At 40.9% G+C, this 23,733-nt stretch overlaps 1 protein-coding gene across 8 annotated transcripts in view; it reads right to left on the bottom strand.

Annotated features, from left to right (window-relative positions):
• LOC122917633 (aminopeptidase O (putative)) overlaps window positions 1-23,733 on the bottom strand; it is a 336,369-nt gene that overhangs the window by 265,011 nt on the left and 47,625 nt on the right. For 6 of the 8 annotated variants that reach the window (XR_006386419.1, XR_006386420.1, XM_044265753.1 and 3 more), the window contains exons 3-4: window positions 21,611-21,777; window positions 1,331-1,484 (exon numbers count right to left, since the gene is read on the bottom strand). Coding sequence is in view for 6 of the 8 variants with exons in the window: in XM_044265753.1 (XP_044121688.1) it covers window positions 1,331-1,484; window positions 21,611-21,777 (321 nt within the window). In the remaining 2 variants the exon portion in view is untranslated. Of the gene's footprint in view, window positions 1-1,330; window positions 1,485-18,866; window positions 18,946-21,610; window positions 21,778-23,733 lie in introns of those variants that run through there. The other 2 variants (XM_044265757.1, XM_044265758.1) reach the window with 2 other exon arrangements.

The following is a 23,733-nucleotide window of genomic DNA, read 5'->3' on the forward strand; positions in this document are numbered from 1 at the left end:
ACAGAAATCTGGGCTACCTGAGATTGTTAAATGAGGCCTATTCTGAGTTCAGTGTCAGGGGAAGGGATCACTTATGGTCTTACATGCAATTAAATATTTCCATGTGAAAGTAACATGTATCACTTCTGTCCACAACTCTCCTCTTCTCTCAAGTGTGCATAGATAAAATCCAAGGATTTTAATAAAACCCTAGGATACTCTATATGGCTCAGGGAAGATAGTCCAAAATAGCAAAGTTACTAAGCAGGAAGTGGAAACTACCTCCCTTCCTCCAAAAAGCAAAATGCAAGCAGTGAGACATGCCTGTCCTAGGCGGGGGCTTAATAGCTTTCTGTCCTCACAGTACCAACCAGCCACTGCAGCCATTGCAGGAGGAGGGAAAGCAAGATGGCAAAACACAACCGGCACAGAAGGAATTTGAGCTACAAAGCATGTCTTAGTTGGTCTTCCAGGATGAGCTAGCCATCTGTACCATTACCCTGGGTTTTTTCTCCTCCGGAAGGTACTGGACCTAGTGACTCTGTGTAAACAGGAAAAGTGATTAAACTGAGCTGGGTGTAAAAGTCCTAGAGATGAATATGAGGCAACGCCGCACACTTTGAACACTTCGTACCTCCTACGGACATTCCCCTCCTCTCTTCTGGCTTTCGAAGTTAGAAATAGTTAGACGTGTGCGGAGGCTGCAAGTGAATACCCAGTAGCCTGTGTTGCTTTTTAAAAACTTGAAACAGATTTTGCTCTGATTAGTCCGAAAAAAGAAGAAATCGCTACCGAAGATAAGAGTCCTGAGCCAGTAGGTTACTCGTAGCCCCATGACCTTGCAACAGCTACCGTGTGTCTGGTGTCCCAAAGCAGGCTGACTAGCCCCACTGGGCGGTGGGGGAAGCGGGCATCCCTACAAATGAACGGCTAACAGCAGTCCAGGGAACCTAAACAGCAGGTGGCCCACAAAGTGATCCAACAGACAAGCACCCCCTTTTCATTAAGTTGTGTTTTTGACCAACTAAGCACTAAAGACCAAAGTTAAAAAATAAAGGAGGTAAAATGTTGAGTCTGAGGATTCTGTTGACTTACCCCAACACACAAAATTATGTCACTTGACTTTACAGAGGACTTCATATGTCCTTTTCTCTTTCTTTCTGCATGAATAATATGCCCACTTTTCTGCCTCTCAACTCTCTTATCCTCCCAGTAGGGTTTTTCCTGCTTTGCTTAATCATATTTTGGTCTAGCTTCTCAGCAGGGATGACTCACCTTCCCAGTGCTTGGAATAAATGCATCATACTGGTCCCTTAAGTGTTTGTTTTTCAGCAAGCTCCCAAATACCAACCTGGAGTCAGTCTCAGAAGGTGAGAGGGATCTCTCTGCTGCCAGACCCTTGGACAAGCAGATCTCTGGCTTCATTTCTGTCCAGGAGCCCACTGCGATCGTGAAGGTGGAGGCTGGCATTGGCATGGTGACGTAGTAATGCCAGCTTGTGCACCCTAGAAGCAGGAGGAGAGAAAGAACCATAATGAGGACAAGAAAGGGTTCTGGACCTCACTCTATAGTTTTTCTCTTTAGGCACTTGAACTTGTGTGTTATGATGGTACAAGCTATTCTTGGGGGTGGGTCTTACCTACGGCAGGAGTATCACTACAGGTCTTAGGGAGAGCACAAAGGGCTGACTATTTCGGGGCAGCCAACAAGGTCTGTAACTCCTCGAAGACCTGGGATCAGTTTGAAGTGCTTCAAGTCAGGCTATAAGTAAAAGATGGTATTTGAGGTGGTCACGTAAGGGCTACAAACACGTAAAGGCAGAGGCTATATGTTGCTATAAAGACAAGAACACGTTTTCTTTTTTTTTTTTTTTTTTAAGATTTTATTTATTTATTTGACACAGAGAGAGACTGTGTGCACAAGCAGGGGCAGCAGCAGGCAGAGCGAGCGGGAGAAGCAGGAAGCCTGATGTGGGGCTCGATCCCAAAACCCTGGGATCATGACCTGAGCTGAAGGCAGAAGCTTAACCGACTGAGCCTCCCAGGCGCCCCAAGACCATGTTTTCTTCATACTTATTGCCTAGCACAGTATTTGGCACCAAAAATGATGCTCTGTTGAATGAATAAGTAAATGAATGAATGAATGAACAAATGAGCGATCACTTCTGTGGTGCTAAACCCTTTTGTATACATTCGATTTAAGAATCAGTCTCAACTGGACACAGTAGAGAACAATGAGACTAGAAAAGGAAGATACCTGGATTTTGGTCCCAACTCTGAAACTAATTAGCTATGGAAGCTCAAGTTTATCCTTCATCCTTTTTCTCTGTTCATGTATTGGGCTGGTCCCCCACTCCTCACTAAGCAGATGAAAACCAGGCCTAGAGAGGTTCAGGGGAGCCAAGGACTCCCAGCTCGTTTGTAACAGGCCTGGAATTTCATCAGGAGCTCCCCGCCCCAGCCGAGGTGTGCACACCACACAGGCCAAACGGAGTGAAGTGTTTACCAAAAGAACAAATGATTGATTGCTTATAACACTATCCTTCCTGACTTCTAAGATGGGAAAATGCTTTTAATGTTTCTGAAATCTGAATGTGTCATACAACCTGATCTAATACAGTATTTTTTTTTTCTTCCTGAACATCTGCTATAAATTGATGGTGTGCCTTCGGGGAAATTGGTATTACCACGTTTATGGAACACACTTCTCCTCTCCTCATGGAGGGAAGGAACTTTCCATTGAGGGAACTTCCATTACACAAATACCTCTAGCCTCTCTTTCAGCTTCTTACTAACTCCTTTATAGGAACTATTCCTCTTATTCTTGATAAAAAGTTTTAGATGGTCAGACACTCATGGAGTGACCTATGATTGCCAATTTGGTCAGTGAGTAGATAAGAGGTCAAATACAGGGTTAAAATAATAACATGCCCACACTGGCCAACAGACCTAACATGACATTTTTCAAAATCTTTTGGCAGTAAAAATCAATAATAAAGGTTTGGTTTTTATCTCCTTATGCTTATCTTCTTTGTCTCACAACTAATTCTGAACTCAGGAAGGTGGAGGGGTCATTATTTACTATCCCCTGAAATTATACTAACTTAGATCCAAAGAAATACATTACAGAACTCCTCCAATGAAAAACAAAATTTTAATGGCTGCATGGACGCAGCAGGGATACATCAGCCAGAAAGGGCATGACTATGATTCGGGCCACCGCCCCTCACATCCCCAGGCCTCTTTGCCCAAAACTAAGAAGCATCCATCACCCTTTGTACCTCCCACTGCCGCATCTCACCACCCCAAGACTTTCCACTGGGCCTTGCCAGGACCTAAGCCCACAAGGGCAGGGACTATGTCAATCCCCAGACCTGGCAGATATGGCTACTCAATAAATATTTGTTGAAAAGATAGAAAGAAGGAAAGAAAGAAAGAAAGAGAAAGGAGGAAGGGAAAAAGAAAAGAAAAGAAAAACAAAATTTTCAATAGGAAACAAAGGTTTAAACATAAGGGAAAAAACATGATATCACGTTTGAATCAATACGACATGACATCAAGTTTTGAAGTCACTCGAGGAGCTATTTGAAGAAGGACTATAGAAGGGCAGGCTCGAAACTACTGAACACCCATCCCAGAGGTAGATATGTTCTCCAGCTTGCTTGTGAGGTCATCCTGTTTCTGGAATCAGAGCAGCCACACAAGATCCCTCTTGCCACAGCTAAGAAGCTGAAGGCACGCTCCTCTTTAAAGAGACAACCAAATCCGGTGATGTTGGAGCCAGTCCAGTGATGTGTGTAGTTTCTCTGGAGCTTGAAAGAAAGCCATGGCTTTAGAGAGCACTGCCACTCTGATCCCCAGCCAGTAAGAAGGGCACAGAGACAGTCAGAGCAGTCTTGATAAAAGCGTGACGTGGATCCCACAGGACGCACTGCCCCGAGGCCCCCTCCCTCAGTTTTTCCACCTTCCCTTCAGGACCTCATCCTCTGCAGTTTGATGCCGCTCTACGGATGTCCCATAAGAACTTCAGTCTGGACGGGGCAACACCATGAGAGGTCTGGGGGAAGGGTGCAGATGGAAGAAGAAAGGAGCTGCGGCTGAGGAACTAAACCTTCTCAGCAGCCTCGGGTTAGAAGAAAAAATCTTGACTAACCGAATTCTCTTACTCAAAGCACTGTGGTCTGGTCATTCCTTCCCTGAAGGCTATTTTGGAGCGTTTACCATGGGCCACTGAATTTCCCTTTTAAAAGCTTCAGTCACTTGGGCATCAGTAACTAAACAGCAATGGTGAGGCTTTCAGGTACAAATGGAAGATTGCACACATGAGGCTATGCTTGCTTCTTCCCCAAACCCAATTAAAGGATAGTAAAGGGATTCTTAAAATTATTTTTATTTTTAAGTAATCTCTACTGCTAACGTGGCCTATTTCCCCATCCCCCAAAACCCCAGCAAATAACTGGAGACTCATTTTCTAAAGAGAGTAAGAGAGAGGGCCTCCAGATTGGGGGCGGTGGGAGGGGGAGGAGGGGGAAAACAGCACAATTGACAGCAAATGAATGGGATTAGATGAACATATGCATATCAGATGCTGAGACCACCAGCCATCTTCTCTTATTTGGTTCCCTGAATGCAGGCAATCAGGCTTTTACCCTCCAGGCAGAGGAACGAAAAAAAAAAAAAACGCTAAATAGTCCATGAGAAGACAACTAAGGAGACTCACTTCCGAGGTGTCCTATGATCAGCCTATGGTGAAACTCACAGCTGAGAAGCCCTACACAAGCACTCAGAGCTTCCCATCAGCATTTTAGTCCCCGTTCCTAACTGCCTACAGACAAATCAAGCACTTCCAGGACCTCTAGAAAGCCGCTGCGGTGACACTGAGAGACCAAAACAAACAGAAACAAGCAAGTTAAAGGTCACTGGTCACGTAAGGAGAAGAAAATTTCAGAGAACACCAAACACATACCCAGTAGGAGCTGAATATTGCCGTGCTGAAATAAAAACAGTGTAATTTACAAAAGGCGCATTCCAAAGTAAAGAGAATGAAACACGTGACAGAAGAAAAGAAAAACTCAATAAAGGTGTGAGATGGAATATAAAGTTGGAGCAGTCTCCCAGAAAGTAGAGCAAAAGAAAGAAAAAAAAAGAGGGAAAAAGTAGAAAAGTTCAGCAGGTCCAATATCCAAGTAATAGAAATACTAGAAAAAGACAACAGAGAAAATAGAAGGGGGAAAAGCATCAGTTAAAAAAATTGAGAAAATTTCCCCCAAATTAAGGGGCCACGAGCTTCCAACTTCATAAGGGCATATAACACCCAGGACACTGGATACAAATCAATCCACATCGAGATATATTGTTATGAAATTTGGAACCCTAGGGACAAAGACAAGATTCCACAAGCTTCCAGAAAGAGGGAAAAAAAAATCACATATAATAAGGACACTTTCAGACATGCAGTTTCACAAAAATTCACCTCCCACGTATTCTATTCTCTGGAAGCTACTTAAATATGTAAAATATGCTTCAAAAAGATATAGTAAACCAAGAGGAAGGCGGACAAGCCAACACAGGAGAGAAGCAAAGGGAACCTGTAGAATAATGGAGAAGTGAGATCCCAGGAGCCAGCTACAGCAGAGAGGGCAACCCTGCTCTTCAGAGCACCTTCCAGAGCCTGGGGAGAGGCTGCTTCAGGAGGAGCAAATTTTTTTTTTAGGAGGAGCAAACTGATAGAAAACTTTATGTATTTAGGCATCTTAGCAGATTTAAGCAACTGTCAAAGCCTCTGGGGTTGGTAAATACTTAGAAAACCACGCAAATAGGAAAAACAAATAATAACACAATGAGTAGCCCCCATGAAAAAAGAACATGTACAGAAATAATAATGTAATCAAAGTTGTACAAGACTCAACTGTTAACAGCATAGATACAATAATATAAAGAATACTGATCTAATCAAGGTTATGATATTAATTATATCAGGATGATGGGATTTGGGGAAGGGGTATGTGTGTGATGGTAGGGTGGAGAGAGCTAAATCCTCATCATCCCCAAACATCTTATTTACTTGCATGATGCAAACATCATGCATCTTACTGAACAACATGGACATATACACCAGATAATTAGCTAAATAAAACAGGTAAAAGTGGTTACTTCTGAAACAGAAGAAATACAATAGAGGTACTGAGGACTGCTATTTTGGGGAGAAGTATAATAAACCCAATAGAACTGGGGCTCCTGGGTGATTCAGTAGGTTAAGCATCTGCCTTTGGCTCAGGTCATGATCTCAGGGTCCTGGGATCAAGCCCCACATCTGGCTCCCTGCTCAGCAGGGAGCCTGTTTCTCCCTCTCCCTGTCTGCCTGCCACTCCTCCCTGCTTGCGCTCTCTCCCAATCTCTCTCTCAAGTAAATAAATAAAATCTTTTTAAAAATTAAATTAAATTAAAATAAACCCAACAGAACTGACTCTTTGAACATATGTCTTTCTAGTATAAAAAAATTACAATAATTAGTCAATTAATTTCTTAAGTACATCTTAAGAAATTAATTTCTTAAATTCATCTTAAGAAAAAAAGAATAATATTTTTGGTCCTGAGGTAATATGAAAATGATAAAGTATACCTCAGAAGAAAGAGACAATTTAGAGATAAGTAAGAGACAACAGCCTATTAAAAAACGCTTTTAAGGGACGCCTGGGTGGCGCAGTTGGTTGGACGACTGCCTTCAGCTCAGGGTGTGATCCTGGAGTCCCGGGATCGAGTCCCACATCGGGCTCCCAGCTCCATGGGGAGTCTGCTTCGCTCTCTGACCTTCTCCTCGCTCATGCTCTCTCTCACTGTCTCTCTCTCTCAAATAAATAAATAAAATCTTTAAAAACAAAAACAAAACAAAAAAAAAACAACAAAAAAAAAACGCTTTTAAGAATAAAACACTGGTGGGGCGCCTGGGTGGCTCAGTGGGTTAAGCCTCTGCCTGCGGCTCAGGTCACAGTCTCGGGGTTCTGGGATCGAGCCCCACATCGGGCTCTCTGATCAGCGGGGAGCCTGCTTCTCCCCCTCTCTCTGCCTGCTTCTCTGCCTACTTGTGATCTCTGTCTGTCAAATAAATAAATAAAATCTTTTTTTAAAAAAATGAAAGGGCAACCTACAGAATGGGAGAAAATATTTGTAAACCACATATCTGATATGGAATTAATATCCAAAATATATAAAGAACTCATACACCTCAATAGCAAAGATATGATTAAAAATGAGTAAAGAACCTGAATAGACATTTTACCAAAGGAGATATTCAAATTGCCAACAGGTACATGAAAGGGTGCTCAATATCACTTATTATATCAGGGAAATGCAAATCAAAACCACAATGAGATCTGCCTCCCACCTGTCAGAATGGCTGGTATCAAAAAGACAAGAAACAAGTGCTGGTGAGCATGTGGAGCAGAGGAACCCCTGTGCACTGTTGTTAGGAATGTAAACTGGTACAGCCACTATGGAAAACAGTACAAAAGTTCCTCAAAAAATTAAAAATAAAACTACCATATGATCCAGCAATGACTCTTCTGGGTATACACCCGAAGGAAATGAAATCACTCTCTCAAAGCGATTTCGACATTCCTATGCTCACTGCAACATTATTCACAATGGCCAAGACATGGAAACAACCTACGTGTCCATCAGCAGAAGAATGGATAAAGAAAGTGCAGTATATATGCACAATGAAATACTACTCAGTCATAAAGAAAGGAAATCCTGGGACGCCTGGGTGGCTCAGTTGGTTAAGCTGCTGTCTTCTGCTCAGGTTATGATCCCAGCGTTCTGGAATCAACTCCCACATTGGGCTCCTTGCTTGGCACGGAGCTTGCTTCTCCCTCTGCCTGCTACTCTATCTGCCTGTGCTCACGCTCTCTCTCTCTCTGACAAATAAATAAATAAAATCTTTAAAAAGAAAAAGGAAAGGAAATCCTGCCATTTGGACAACATGGAAGGACACTGAAGGCATTATGCTAAGTGAAATATGTCAGACAGAGAGATACAAATAGTGAATGATCTCACATATTTGTGGAATCTAAAAAACCCATCAAACTCATAGAAACATTACTGATGACTGACAGCAGTTGGGGGTAGAGGATGTGGCAGAGAAATGGGTGAAGGGGGTCAAAGGGTACAGACTTCCAGTTATATGATAAATAAGTTCTGGGGATGTAATATACTGCCAGGTGACTCTAGTTAATAATACTGTATCATGTATTTGCAAGTTGCTAAGAAAGCAGATCTTAAAAATTCTCAAAACAAAACAAAGAAATTATAATTAAATGAGGTGATGGATGTGTTAACCGACTTTATTGTGCTAATCATTTTGCAACATATACACACATCAGATCGTACACTGTATTCTCTAAACAATGCTATATGTCAATTATATCTCAATAAAGCTGGGAGGGAAAAGAATGAAACCGTGTACACAGTAGGCTTTCTCCCCACAATTTGCATCAAAAGTGTTGATCTGATTTTTGCTGTCCCTCCGGTTCTTGTACCGTACATCTGGCACATGGGTAAGAAGAGATTTGTAGAAACAGCAGGAACCAGAACTGCTTTCCAGAGAGGACAATGCTAATGGAATAAGGGGTATCGGTTAGATGCCTGCACAAGGTCACAGAGAGTGCCCAAATCACATCCTGTCCCAGGGCCTTTATCAGAATATCTGTATCCTAGAGGGGATGTGGGGAGGGCATTAGAAGCCATAAAGAGGGGCACCTGGGAGGCTCAGTTGTTAAACTTCTGCCTTCGGCTCAGGTCATGATCCCAGGGTTCTGGGCCGCAATCAGGCTCCCTGCTCAGCGGGGAGCCTGCTTCTCCCTCTCCTACTCCCCCTGCTTATGTTTCCTCACTTACTGTGTCTCTCTCTGTCAAATAAATAAAAAAAATCTTTTTAAAAAAAAAGAAGAAGAAGAAGAAGACGCCATAAAGAAATGTAGCAGGGGAGAGAAATGACAATTTTCTCTTCTCCTCTATTCTCTTTTCTTTTCAAGGCAGAAACCTTAAATGACCTGAAGTTTGGGAGTAAGATAGCAAAAGTGGTAGCAGAACCTCAGTTAGGTCCAGCAAAAATATTTCAGAACTCCCATTGCTCCCTTGTCTTCTCTAAACAATGGAAAGAAAAGGATGGGGGTGGGGGGCACGTATGGAAAACATCACCCAAACCCGTATTTTAAATGTTCAAGATGATTTTCTTCTCTACCACCCTCAAGATTTTTTATTTTTTAAGATTCTTGAAGCTCCTCTACTTAGTAGAGCTCAAGTAGAATAAACTGTTTCAGACTTCAGCCTTTCACAGCAAAAAAAAAAAAGGTTTTCTAGGTTACCAAGTACCAGTTAAACAGGGGCCGATCAATGGGGGGGAAGGGTGAAAAGGAACTGGCCAGGACCACACTTCCCAAAGACCCTATTTGGACCCTTCACAGAAGTTCCCTAAAGCTGTCCAGCCCTGGGCTTTTTGCCCAACCCTGGGTGAACGTTTGGAGCCACTGCTGTGACAACTGAATGCTTCCAGTTCTCTGGGGGAGGTTTTTACTAGTTTCTTACTATGAGGGCATGTCTGGTAGGAAAGCCTCATTTGGGTTGTCTGTTGATGGATTATTCCACTGAGCCCAATCTTGTATGAAGACTGCCCACTGCCACAGAGAGCTAGGCGCTCAAGGAATACCTGATCTCATCCTCAAACCCGACTGCAAAAAAGGCAAGTAACAAGGTAGAACTTCTGCCCGCAGAAAGCAGAGCATGCATTCCAAAGACAAAGAGAAATAATTTCTGGATTAGCTATTGTTTGGGATAAGCCTACCCTGAGAAAAGAATTGATGAGAGTTTATTTCTTCTGAATGTGTCCATTGATTGAGCTCCAGCTCTGGAATCTGACTGCTGGGGTTCAATTCCTAGAGCCACACTTACCAGTCACACTGCTTAATCCCTCTATGCATCAATCCCCTCACCTGTAACAAGGGAATCATCTTAGTACCTGCCCCCTAGGATTATGTGAGGATTAAATTAGATAATATACGGAGAAATCACTAGACACAGTAATTGGTACATAATAAGTGTTGAAGAAATGTTAACTGCTGTTGTCTTTACAACTCCCTCCCCCTGTTGCTTGGGCTGACTGTCTGGAGGCAGAGACAAAGAATGTTGAAGGTATGGCTGCCACATGTGCACTGAAGCCTGTGGCCTGATGAGGCCCACATATGGGGTTTAAGGTTGAATGGCATTAAAACACAGTGCACACAAAGCGATCCATTTAAAGGAGAATGACAGCCCGAAGGGGGCATCCTGTATGACTTCATATAGAATGGGCCATTTGGAGACTATTTAAATGGTGTTTACTTTAAATGAGCCATCCTCGATGAAATAGACAGTGAATGCCTTCATTTTCCTTTTTGATTCAATCCACTTGCCCTAGACTCCCTTGCTACACCAGCTGCAAAACAAAGAGAACACGCTGTACTTGAATTAACCCAGAGTTTTTCCTCTGCAAAGGCCAGAAGCCCATCACACCACTGGATGATTTCACGGCCAGGCCGGATTCATTAGCAAGACTAACAGGGAGGGGGGAGGTAGGAAGGGGCCTAGCGGAAGTGGCACTCCCTAACCCAACAGGCTTGAGCAGCCACCCATCTCGCCTCCCTTCTGGGCCTCAGAAAGTTCCTGAATACCCCTACACCACCTTCTCAAATTGGAACTTATTTAGGGTGGAAAATTCTTATACTCTAATTGCCTCACTAGAAAGACAGAGATACTTCGTATCAAGGATTGTTCTTACAATCACAGTAACAGCTGCTACAAGATCCAAATAGACATGATCATGACCAAAACGGGCCTGAAATTTTCTTCAGAAAAAACACAAGATCACTGTATTTTTTGTAGGGTAGGTTAAGGATTTGAAATGGGTTACTTTTCCAATCACAAGAGGCAGTTTAAAATTCAGCTCTGAAAAATTCTTCTAACCAGACAGTGTTAAAACAATTGCCTTAATTATTTTCTTATGTATCACATTAAAAAAAAAAAACCTGCCCTATGAATAGTTTTGAAGATTCTATCTTCTAAGGAAGGAAGACTGAAGAGGAAAAAAGGAAGAACATGATGGAATCAGTCCACGGTTGGGAGAGAGAACTTTTTCTGCCAAAAAAAGAAAAAACTTTCTGTGAAAAACCTTGCCAATTATTTGGGAGTATCAGTCTTATGAAAAGAAAAAAATTAATATATATATATTAACTATTTATGAATAATAAAGTAAATACAAAATGTATGGTAAGTCACTGTCCTGTTTCTAGGGGAGTCTTGGAAATACTCACAAAACACATTGCAAAAATACAGCCACAGCACCCATAACCGTTCGGCTTCTACAGGGGCAAAAGCAGATTATTTATCTTTGCAAAGTTAAACATCTCACATAATTTTCTGTATGTAAAGAGTTATTGTTTTCACTGAAAATTAAGACAGGCTCTTAAATTCTTCCTACTAAAAGCATTCACTTTATCTTTTAAACTCTTGCACTGTAGGTTAGACAAATAACATGAAGCATTTGGAAACATCGAATTGATACATGCTTTTACTTAACATATCAGATTTCTTTCCTCAATCCTTCTGTAGTCATTGCTTGTTTCCTACCTCATCACTGAATCCTTCTCTCGACACTCTTCTTAATTTCAGAGTTTGCAGCCCAAACCATTCCATACAACAAGCTATTTCATGATTCTGGCATATCTTTGTATCACAAATTCAAGATGCTTAATATGTACAGGAACATATGTATATAAGAAAATGTGTATTAGTAAGTAAATGTAGATAGTCGCACCATTCACAATGTGCACGTTTTATACATCTTATGTATTTCTTATAACAGACACACAAAAAAGAGGTCAAGGTCCCAGTTTGGGTTGCTCTTCTTCCCTTGGCTTCCTAGCCCAGTGCTTTCAGCAAACCCCATTCTTCTCTTTCACTACTTTGTGTCTACACGTTCTGGTTTTATGAGTTAGTGCCACCCTCTTGAATACCCATGGCGTGACTCTTTCGTTAGCTCTTCTCTGCTGTTGCTCAAGGGCGGGAACTGGCACCAGAACAAAGGAGACAGTAAGAATGCTCTGGACTGGTATGTGCCGGGACTGCCTAACCGAGGCCATGTGCCAGGTCATGCCACCGCTTCTCAAGCACCGATGCCACCCAGCAGGGCTTCAGCTTTCCTTCCCTGCAACATGGTACCGCCTGCGGCACAGGAGACCCAGAAGAGAATGACCTTCAAGATCATTCTTGTGAACCAGGTAAAAGAGCGCCACCTACCGAGCTGAGAGCACAAGCACCTCCATAAATTTGGAGGTTTTCCCTCGTGGCTAATGAATCCCTAAAGGAATACGCAGCTCCGAAATTGTTCTTCCAAATTTCATGCACCATTCTGACCTGTGACACAAATTACCTGGTTCCCCTTAACCTTAAGTATCAAGTGGGTCAGCAAACCAGACACAAAATCCTACTGCTCCAGATGGTCACAGGTACATTTTCGAACTTCGCTCATGGGAGAAAATCCATGAATGCCAAGCCCAAGACAAAAACCCATAGCAAAAAGAAGTGGAACACGCCTGCCAGAATCATCCTTATCCAAAAGAAATCATGATGACCTTCCTGGATGGCAAATATGGTTAAGTGCAACAGGAGGAGGGCAAGAAAGAACTAGTCAAAGGCAAATCACAAACTGACAAAGATTTGGAAAGTGCCAGGGCCTGATGTGAGACTTCATGAGGGAGGTTAACAGAGCAGAACACTGTCTCAATCACCAGTAACTTTCTAAAGAGAAAAGATGAATGCATTCACTCCATACTCCTACCCCATGAAATATAATGTATGTGCCCAGAATAAAGTTTCCTCAGTTCTAGAAACAAGAAGCTTTCTCTACTTTGCATTCTCTCTTTGTGGTGAAAACTCTTAATCATAACCATTCCTAAATGTCTTTTACTTTACCATTTCCTTCTACGTAATTCCTGCTCACATACTGTGAGAGCAGTCTAAATAGTATTGCTCATTTTGAACCATTAAAAGGGAAGAAAGTTGGCTTTCAATTGCACACAGGAGGGTCTGGACCTTGAAATCTTGGCTTTTTCCTGGAATTTCCCACACAGAGTCAAGAGAGAGAATGTCAGAGAGTTAGTCTTGGGCAGGCCGGAGTAGCACTTTGCCCAGGATGAAGTAATGTCTACAGTCTCTTACTTTTGCACAAAAATGAAATCAGATACTTTGTGAGGGCACATATAGTTTTTACCACCTTTCACTTGTTCATATGCTTCTTTTCTTACATTTATAAGGAGCTTAAGTTAGTTTTATTTACTTGAGGCTTTCCATGAAAAACAAGTGGAATGTTTTATTTTTCTAGGAAGTAGGAATATACTAAATTAGACCCTTAAAAAAAACAACAACAAAAAAAAAACTAAACAAAAGAATTGCCAAACAGGGAAAAACAGGAATGTAGTCTGCAGTTTTTTCTCTTAAAATCTATTTATTGAGCATAGAGAAAAGGTATAAACTCTAAGCAGAAGCCTAACTACAGAAATGACCCCAAAATCATTTTTGTTACTATTCAGTAGTGCTTCTTCTTTTTTTTTTAAAAAAAAAGATTTTATTTATTTATTTGATAGGCAGAGATCTCAAGTAGACAGAGAGAGAGAGGAGGAAGCAGGCTCCCCGATGCGGGGCTCGATCCCAGGGCCCTGAGATCATGACCTGAGCCGAAGGCAGAGGCTTTAACCCACTGAGCCACCCAGGCGCCCCTCAGTAGTGCTTCTAAATGCTCCTTCCATGAACATATTACTTCTACCCGATCATACAGAACACATTTATTCAACCAAGTATCAAGAACCTATTACATACATAGCACTTTTTTGGGCATGGGGTCTCTGTGCTTAATAGTTGAGCTACATTTCGGCAGGGAATAGAGGCTGAGGACAACACACAGGCTACCATTTCTGCCTGCCCGAATTCAATTATGCTAAGGAAGTTAAATAATAAAGGAACCAAACAAGTCAATCTAAATCTATAGCTTTGACGTAGCCTTCTTGAAAAAAAGGTGGGTGACTTCTGAGCTAATAAAATTCTTATGATGGTCATCAAGTTACAATCTAAACCATCAGCCTTCTTTTTATAAACATCTAGGAGGAAGGATTTCCCCCATGTAGCAAGGACTCAGAGGTCCGTCTTCTGATTTTTGTCCCCTGCCCAAGGGCTGCTGTCATTTCTGTCACTAGTATCTGCTTCATCACATTATGCTGCTCCCAGGTGCTTTGCTTCTTCCGAGAAATCAGCTGGGGCCTGGCAAATGTGCTAATCACGTTGATGTGTCATTGTGATGGAAACTGTGACTTGTGGGTTGGGTTTTCCGCTAGTGTTTTAAAGGAGAGCTCATCCTTTTAAAGGGCATTGTGCACAACAGAGTGGAGGTCCTAGGAGACCAATCTACAATCTAGAAAACATAACTTGGAAAGGAAGTAGTATCATCTTGTAGCCACATACCCTTTTTCTCTAAGGAGAGCAGAGACATTTGGAGACATTATTCCATCCTCAGGACAGCCATTTTGGGTCTGGCAAAGAGCTCTGTTAGTACTCTTTCCTGGTTGTCCTTTGAAAAACCCCAGCTGTGGACTGCAGGGGAACTGCAATATTAGGCACAGAGTTTTTTCCTCATCTAGCTCAATCCTCCCTCCACTTAAATTGGTAAAGTCTGCTCCATATCGCATAAGTGTCAGTAGTATGAAGGGAAGCCCATGCTATCGCATAAATCTAAGTGGTATGAACGTAAGCAAATCACAATTTAGCATCTGCTTTGTTACAACTCTGCCCTGAATTGCTAATTCTGAAAAAGTGATCCACAGACATATTCCTGTAAGTATGAACATTTTCCATGGAAATTTTAATGTCAATTTTTTTTTTTATAATCTTCAAAGAGACAGACAATGACAGACATCAAAGGAATCAGAAGGTTTTTTTTCTGTAAAGGGCTAGTTAATAAATATTTTAGTCTTTGCAGGCCATACAGTCTTTATTGCTACAGTTCAGCTCTGCCACGGCAGCATGAAAGCAGCCATAGGCAATGGCCATGTTCCAATAAAACTTTATTTACAAAAACGGGCAGTGGGCCAGATTTCACGAGGAGGTTGGATCATGCAGATATAACTGGGTACTACTAAATTTCAGAGTTCCCATCTGCATTAGTGCATATGACTGCACAGGGACATGCAGTGGTGCTTTAACTATTGAGAGATAATGAGAAAAGAACATAAGGATGTCGTTTTGGTGAGTAAAGGCTAGATGACATCACAGTATGCCGTGTAAACAAAAGCTTGACAACACATGAAAGAAAAGTGGTGGAGAAAAAGATCATAATGTGGCTCAGGGTAGAAGAGGCACAATAATCTCAAAAGAACCTTCATGAAGCTGTCAGCACTACATTCATATCGTGAGGGACAATTTTATCGCAGCAAAATATTCATCTCTACATTAAAACTGAGTTGCTTATTTGAATTTTATTGATTTAATAGTTTGGTCTATGTTTAATTTATATTTTATTTTGGCTTTAGAGATGTATAGGAGTTATTATATAATATTATTATAATATATAATATTACACATATAATATACAAGAGTTTATGCCTAGTCTTATATTTATACTTTCTAAAATATCATTCTAATACAAATAATTTAAGTGAACTCCAGTGAATCTGGAGATATCCCCCCACACACACTGAAAAGATAAATAATGCTCAACTTTGCTAAACCTTTACTTCATAACTGCAGGGCCAAATCATGAATGAGGAAGTATGTAGCCTTGGTGGGGTGGGGGTAGGGAGAGCCACACAGCATCCTGGGAGATGCAGTCATCACAAGTAAACCACAAAACAGCAATGGAGTCTGACGGCAGAGTCTGGGTATCAGTGCCTGTTTGAGACTGCAGTGTTTGATGTACTCAGTGAAGTCAGCATGTCATGAAACCTAGTAGGGAGGGTAGAAAAAGATCCTATAGGAGCCCAGCAGAACTTCATTAGACAACTGGCAAGGAGATGCCAGAGCCTGGATAAAGGAGCCATGCACTTCAGTAGCCTCGCATGTGATGAATAGAGAGAGGGCTTCAGGCCGCACACAAGTGGGCAGTGACCGGAATGAAGGGAAATCCACGGACTTTCTCCTGTCTGTTGGTACATACCAAAGAGGCAAGGCATGAGCACTTTAAGAAAAAATGCTTAAAGGTCAAAGAAAACATTGTTCTGGGGTGCCTGGGTGGTTCAGTGGGTTAAAGCCTCTGCCTTCGGCTCAGGTCATGATCCCAGGGTCCTAGGATCCAGCCCCGCATCGGGCTCTCTGCTCAGCAGGGAGCCTGCTTCCTCCTCTCTCTCTGCCTACTTGTGATCTCTGTCAAATAAATAAATAAAATCTTTAAAAAAAAAAAGAAAACATTGTTCTAAGAACTCAGAGGAAGAACAAGCCTCAGAAATCAATTTACTACAGAAATGAAAATGATCTTAGGAAACTGGCATTCCCATTATCATACAAGAAGACATGCTTCTATGAAAAAATAGAAAAAAGCCATGAGAAGATATCAGGCTGAGACAGTGTAACAGAGTAAGATCAAAAGACAACAAAGCAACATGATAAAAAAGATGAGGAAGAATTACAAGAAACTGTTACAGTAACAAATCTGTACTGTAATTACTAAAGAACAGAATGTCTAGAAAATCAGTGGTATAGAGTATAAGTAAAAAATGAAAAGACCAACTATACAGACTGGGAGAACATATTTGCAATACACACATCCAACAGAGGGTTTGTATCTAGAGCATATAAAGTACAATATATATACAGTATATACAATCTAATAACAGAACAACTTACAAATCCACTTTAAGTAAATGAATAAGTGACTTGAGGAGATGCTTTTAAAGGAAGATCTACGAATGTACAATAAGTACATAAAAAGTTGCTCAGGATCATTAGCCATCAGAGAAATGCAATTAAAACACAAGGAGATAGCATTTTACACCCAGTTGAAGGGCTAAAATTAAAAGGACTGACAACACCAAGTGTTTGCAAGGACACACAGCAGCTAAACTCTCATACATTGCTAGTGGAATAAAAAATGACTCGATCGCTTTGGAACTAGTTTGGCAGATACTTACAGGGTTAAAATATACATATATGATCCAGTGATTGCACTGTTGGGTATTTACCCAAGAGAAATGAAAATCGATACCCACAAAAAAACTTATACATGAATATCCACAGCATATATTCTGCGATGGCCCAAAATAATGCAAATTTCCCTCAACAGGTGAGCAGATTAAAAACAAACAACAACAACAAAAAAACTTGCAGTTTATTCATAAAATGGGCAACTATTCATCAATTTCTTAAAAAAAAATTTTTTTTTAAGTAAACTCTACCCCAACGTGGGGCTCAAACTTACAACACTGAAATCAGGATCATATGCTGAGCCAGCTACAGGCCCCCATCAATTTCTTTAAAAGAGAATCAACTATTGCTACTTATAACAATATGGATACATGTCACAAACACATAGAGCCAAAGAAAGCTGACACAAAAAGGTATAACTCCATTTATATGAACGGAATAACTCCATTTATATGAACCCATAGAAGAGGTAAAAGTAATCTACAGATAGGGAACTCAGATCAGTGGTTGACTGGACAGATGGCAGAGGCACGGGCAATTTCCAGGGATAGTCTACATCTTCATAGGAGTGCTGATTAATTACATAGGTGTATATATTTGCCAAACCTCTTGAACAATACTTAAACTGTGTGTACATTATTATATTTAAGTCATACTTTAATAAATTTGATTTTTTTAAAATGGTACCTCACAACTAGCTACATTTTAGGAAGTTTTGAATTACATAAATTAAAAAATTTAATCTGTGAGTCTCCAGGCAGGAAAATCAGACTACTTTCAAAGAATTTTTTAAAAAATGATACCAGATTTCTCCTCAGAAATACTAAGGGATAATAATGAAGAGGTTTAGAGTCAATTTAGGAGGGAAAAAAAAGTCCTAAGAATACCTAGCCAAGGATTGCTCATAACTGAATACAATAAAAAGCCAACCTAAGTATGGGAGGGCTCAGAAATATCCACACTTCTAGAAAAAAATTACTGGGGTTCCTTGGTGCCTCAGTTGGTTGAGCATCTGACTCTTGATTTTGGATCAGGTCATGGTCTCAGAGTTGTGAGATCAAACCCCATGTTGGGTTCGATGCTGGGCATGGAGGCTGCTTGGGATTCTTTCTGCCCCCTTTCCTTCTGCCCCTCCCCCCCTAAAAATACATATACGATAAATATATATGTACGTGTGTGTGTGTGTGTGTATACATTGTCATTTCCCAAGTGAGAGTTGATTCAAACTTAAGAGCTCAAAAATAAATAAAGTCTAAATACTTATTACAAATATGGTTTGAAACTGAACGAAAATATAAAACAGGAATTATAATTCCTAGAAGAGAAGACAGAAGACAAAAAACAGTATAAAGATAATATCTGTGTGTATTAATTAAAACTGGGGAATGCGAGTGAGGGAAGATGAGAGAAGTAAATGCCCATTAAATTTATTATTTAATTTAGAGCGAAGTCAAGAGCTATCGGTTAACTAAACTGTGAAACAGCCACTTATGGAATACTTTGTAGTCATAAAAATAATGAGGAAGCTTTTTGTTATGTTTAGTTATGAAATTTTCTATAAGATAAATTTATTCTAAAGAAGGAAGCAAAATACAAAACAATGTGCATAGCATGTGAGGATTCGTGCAACAAAAAGGAAAGACTATACTATACACATAAGAAGTTGGTCACCTTGATTGCCTTGGGGGGCAGTTCCTGGGTAGCTGGAAATAAGGAGTGAAAAGAAGACCTTATTGCAATTTTCTTGGCCTTTGCTCATGTGTAAAGAAGCCACGTTTTGGGGTGCCTGGGTGGCTCCGTAGGTTAAGCCTCTGCCTTCAGCTTGGGTCATGATCTCGGGGTCCTGGGATCCAGCTCCACATTGGGCTCTCTGTTCGGCGGGGAGCCTGCTTCTCCTCTCTCTCTGCCTACTTGTGATCTCTCTCTCTGTGTCAAATAAATAAATAAAAAGGAGCCATGTATTTGTGACCTATTTTTTTAAAAAATTAAAAAAATATGTATTACTTGTCTTGTTTTGTCTTGACTTTGAGAATCAAGTTAACACTCACTGAAGACTCTAGTACATGCATAAATCTAGTTTCCGACAAAGGAGATATCACAAATCAAAAGAGTATACTTATGAAGAGAACTGGGTAATGTATAGAATTGCTGAATTCTGTACTAGATTGTACACCTGAAACTAACGTAACAGTATATGTTAACCATACTGGAATTAAAATAAAAAACTTAATTTAAAAAAAGGAGAGGGGCACCTGGGTGGCTCAGTGGATTAAAACCTCTGCCTTTGGCTCAGGTCATGATGCCAGGGTCCTAGGATAGAGCCCCGCATCAGGTTCTCTGCTCAGCGGATAGCCTGCTTCCCTTCCTCTCTCTCTCTGCCTGCCTCTGGGCCTACTTATGATTTCCTACTTGTGATCTCTGTCAAGTAAATAAATAAAATCTTAAAAAAAAAAAAAGGAGCTATTACAAGTTAGCAAAGATCTAATTAATGATCTTGGAACAACTGGTTTCCGGGGTGGGGGGCGTAGTTTAGTTCTCATTTTGCAACACTGACCAGAATAAACTACCAACAAATTAAAGAGTTAAATTACAAAAATTAAACTAAAACTTAAATAAAAATATCAGAACAAAATGGTGAATCTCAGAGCAGCAAAACTTTCTAAGAGAAACTTGACAGATTTGACTACATAAAAATTAAAATCTCCTATAAATCAAAAACATTATATCAAATTAAAAGGTATACTATAAACTGGGAACAATACTTTCTACAAACATCATAAGAGATTAATATCTTTATTTTATTTTATTCTTTTATATGTGAGACTAGCTTATAGATTTACTTAATATAAGTCTGTGACCAGGGGAGTCCCTGGAAGGAAACAAACCCCAAAGAAACCATTCACAAGTGCACTTTTCTACTGCCTTTATGAACAGTGGAGAGTCAACTCAGAAGCAGCCAGAGGGAAGAGATGTGGGGAGAAGGTATGTGGGGAAGGGCTCAGAGCTTCTGCACTTTCTCCCAGCATCTTCATGTTTAGCAACCTGGAAGCTCCAAGATCTTTATTTTTTTAAAGAGCCAATCAAATTAAAAGATGAAACAAACTTTTGAAAGCCTCCCTAAGGCCTCAGAATAAAAATGGGCAAAGGAAGTGAAGAGTTATGACAATGGTTAAGAATCCTTGGAGGAAAAGTGGGACCTACTGATCATCGAAATAATCCAATTAAAGAGAGACCTTCTCTTGCCCGACAGGGGACGCTCTCAGTAACTGGGATCCTCACAGGAGTGTAAATTGGTACCTTTCTGGAAAATAACTTGAGAAATGTACCGACACCCTTAAACGTGTTCAAAACTCTTTGACTCATTAATTCTCATTTTAAACAAATTATCTTCTCAGGAATTTAATGCAATAAAATAGAGGGAAAAAATCCTGGAAACAATAAAAATGTCTAATAATATGGAAACATTACATAAAAGCTGATATGCTCATACAACAAAATTATTACGCAGACACTAAAATCATATTTTTGAAAAATACATAGTGATGTGGAAAACATTCAGATATACTAGAATGAAATAAATGGAATATAAAACTGTTCTATGCCAGGATGAACATTTTGAAATGGTAACATGTAGTTGGTAACATGTAGCATACATACAGATTTTAAATACTGGCAGGAAAAAAATAAAAAAATAAAAATAAATACTGGCAGGAAAGGAAGCAAAATGTTAACAACCATTTTCTCAAAAATAATTTTTTTATTATTTTTGCTTTTCTATAAATGTTAAAGTTTCTATAATAAGTACGTGGGAGAAGACACAATATTTTAAATGAAGAAATAACACAGTAAGAATTTACCTGGCATTAACCCGCTCCAGATCTCAACTGAAAGAGTTAATTATTGCCATGAGCATGACAAAACCTCGATGCATTAGCACCCGCCTTCCATCTTTCTTACACACCTTTACTTAGGAGCCAAATGGGCCAGTGGTGTGCAGAAGAGATGCCTCCGCAGGACAACTCCAGCAGGCCAGCCAACAGTAGCTCTAGCGCCCCACATACGGAACTACAGACAAGTGAACTGTAATGAACGGCGTTTCCGTGACACACTTGCCTGTCCCAAAGTCTTCAACCAGGACCACCCACTTAAGGCCCACCAACCACCAGGTGAGAGCAACCCCTAAAATGATTTAGGCATTGATAACTCGGGCATGAAGAGCCCCCCATCCCCTGTCCAGACTCCCAAGTGCCCCTCCCCATCCCCTGCTATTTTCTCTGGCAAAATGTTTCTAGTATGTTCATTTCAACCCAACTCATAAAGGAGCTCTTTTAAAGTTGAGAAAAACATTGCGTATTAGATCCCTGGGTCCAGCATGCGCACACTACAGAAAAAGGAACAGAACACATGTACAGTACCTTCCTGAAGCTGTGTTGGCTTGGCAGAATTTTCCCCACTCATTAAAACAACAAAAGATGCAGCTGCTCGAACTGTAGCCTGCCATGTTGACATGGCAACGGGTGGCTCCTGGCATGGAAAAAGGGCCCTGTTGTTTATGGGAGATCCTATAGTATAAACACATGGCCTGCAGAAGAAAGACAAAGAAACAAAACGAGGGAATCTTTAAATGAGTTGTCACTTTTCTCACCACCATGGTAGTGAAGGTTAAGTTGAGCTTTCAAAGAGAAAACATTTAAAGCTTTGTAGCTGACTGGTTTCAATGCATTTTGAACTGAAACTGCCAAGGGCTGGCTATGTGAACAGTGGAGTAGTAATTTCTCCCAAATGAATTACTTAAATATGTAAAGAGAGGGGTTTTTTAAAAAGGGAAAAATATTTTTTTGGATAAAGTTTTAAATACCAGTCTGCCAATTTAAAATTTATACAAACCTTGTCCTTCCCCTTAGGCCCTTACACCTTCAAAAGAAAAAAAAGTTTTAGAGACATTCTTACAAACCTTTTGGAAAACATCCTGGAAAAGAAAATATGTTTGGAGATCACCGAGATATTAATGTTTGGAAAAACAAGCTGGTGGTCTCAAATCCAGTTGCTGGCGGGCAGATATCCCCAATCTTGGAAACCACCATCTCAAATGGAACCCTTGTGGGAATCCTTGTGTGGAGGCCAAGAACAGGGGTTGGCATATAAACAGGACTGTAGGTCACAACAACGGGGCTTGTGATAGAAAGGCCAAGTGTAGAGTCATTACAAAGCGAGTGTAGGAAACCAAATGGTACGACATTAAGTCTCATTCTGCTATAATTAAAAATTACAAACCCACCCATACCAAGAATGATCCTTTCTGTGATTAAGTCAGAGGGCAGCAATGGAAAAGATCTGAGATTGAAAGAATCCATTCTTTTGATGTCACAGAGTTGAAGGCACAAGAGTGACCCCCAGGAAAATGTCTTAAGAAAATGTCTCCACCTTTTGCTTTTCAGGAACTATGATAAATACAATATAGTTTTAATCCGCCTGACTTACAGAGTAAATCAAGAGAGCAGAGCACTAACTCTCTTGGGTAAACTGATTTTCCTTTTTCATTAGCATCATTATGATTCAACACTTACTGTGTTCCTACAAAGTGCCCAAATATCCAGAATGCTGGTCCAACTTCATCAGTCAGTGCCCAGTAAGGAAAAGACACACCAGTCTGGATCTTAACAAGTAGAGGTGATTTAACTTAGGGGACAGGTGATCTAAGTGATAGAAGAGATGAGAAGCCAAACAGGGAAAAGTGAGGCAACCCAGGGATTAGCCACAGTGGTAAGTAGCTGCTGTGAGTCCTCTGGTTGAAGGAGCTGGCAGGGGCTGCAGCAGCAGGGGTCATCTGACAGAAGCCAGAGTCACAGTAGGGATTGTCCAATGGGTGCTGGGATCAGAGAAGACTCAGTCACTGCTGGAGATGCGAAAGGAAACAGGGAGGGAGGAAGAAATACCTTGTTTCTCCACCAACTCCTGCTCTCAAATTTTCTCCCACTGCCCTACAAGGGCCAAACTTAGTAGGAAGCAGAAGACAGGGGATCCTGGGAAATGAGGTTCCTTGTCATCCAGAGATCACAACAAGAGCAGAAATTGGACCTCAGAGCAAACACGCTGTTGCAGTCTACCTATCCTAGTAGTGTACACGCTATAATAACTCACAGGTCTAAGACAGGGCAAGGAAAGATTCAGGAGACTGTAGTCCTGGCCAACTTATTAAACGACTTGACCTCTCTGAGTCACATGTCAAATGGTGATGGGGGGCAGACAGCAGACCTCTATTCTGGGCCACAAACCTATCCCTCTGATCCCAAGATGATAAATCTAAGAACAAAAGCAAATTTTCATAGAAGACTCAGAATCTCCCACCAATGAGTTCTTAATGCCCACCTTGGTCCCCTGGGGCCTTGGTCAATTGACTTAATCTTGGTTAACCGTGCAGCCTCAGGCTGTTGAAGAACCTAATGAGGAAGCCTACTAGGGTTGATTCCTCCCAGGTGGGGCCGGTAGTGGTGGATGCACCCGATGGGAAGGGTGCTGTAGCAGCTCAAGTAATTAA

The sequence above is a fragment of the Neovison vison genome, chromosome 9 (assembly GCF_020171115.1).
Source record: "Neovison vison isolate M4711 chromosome 9, ASM_NN_V1, whole genome shotgun sequence".
Lineage (NCBI taxonomy): Eukaryota > Metazoa > Chordata > Mammalia > Carnivora > Mustelidae > Neogale > Neogale vison.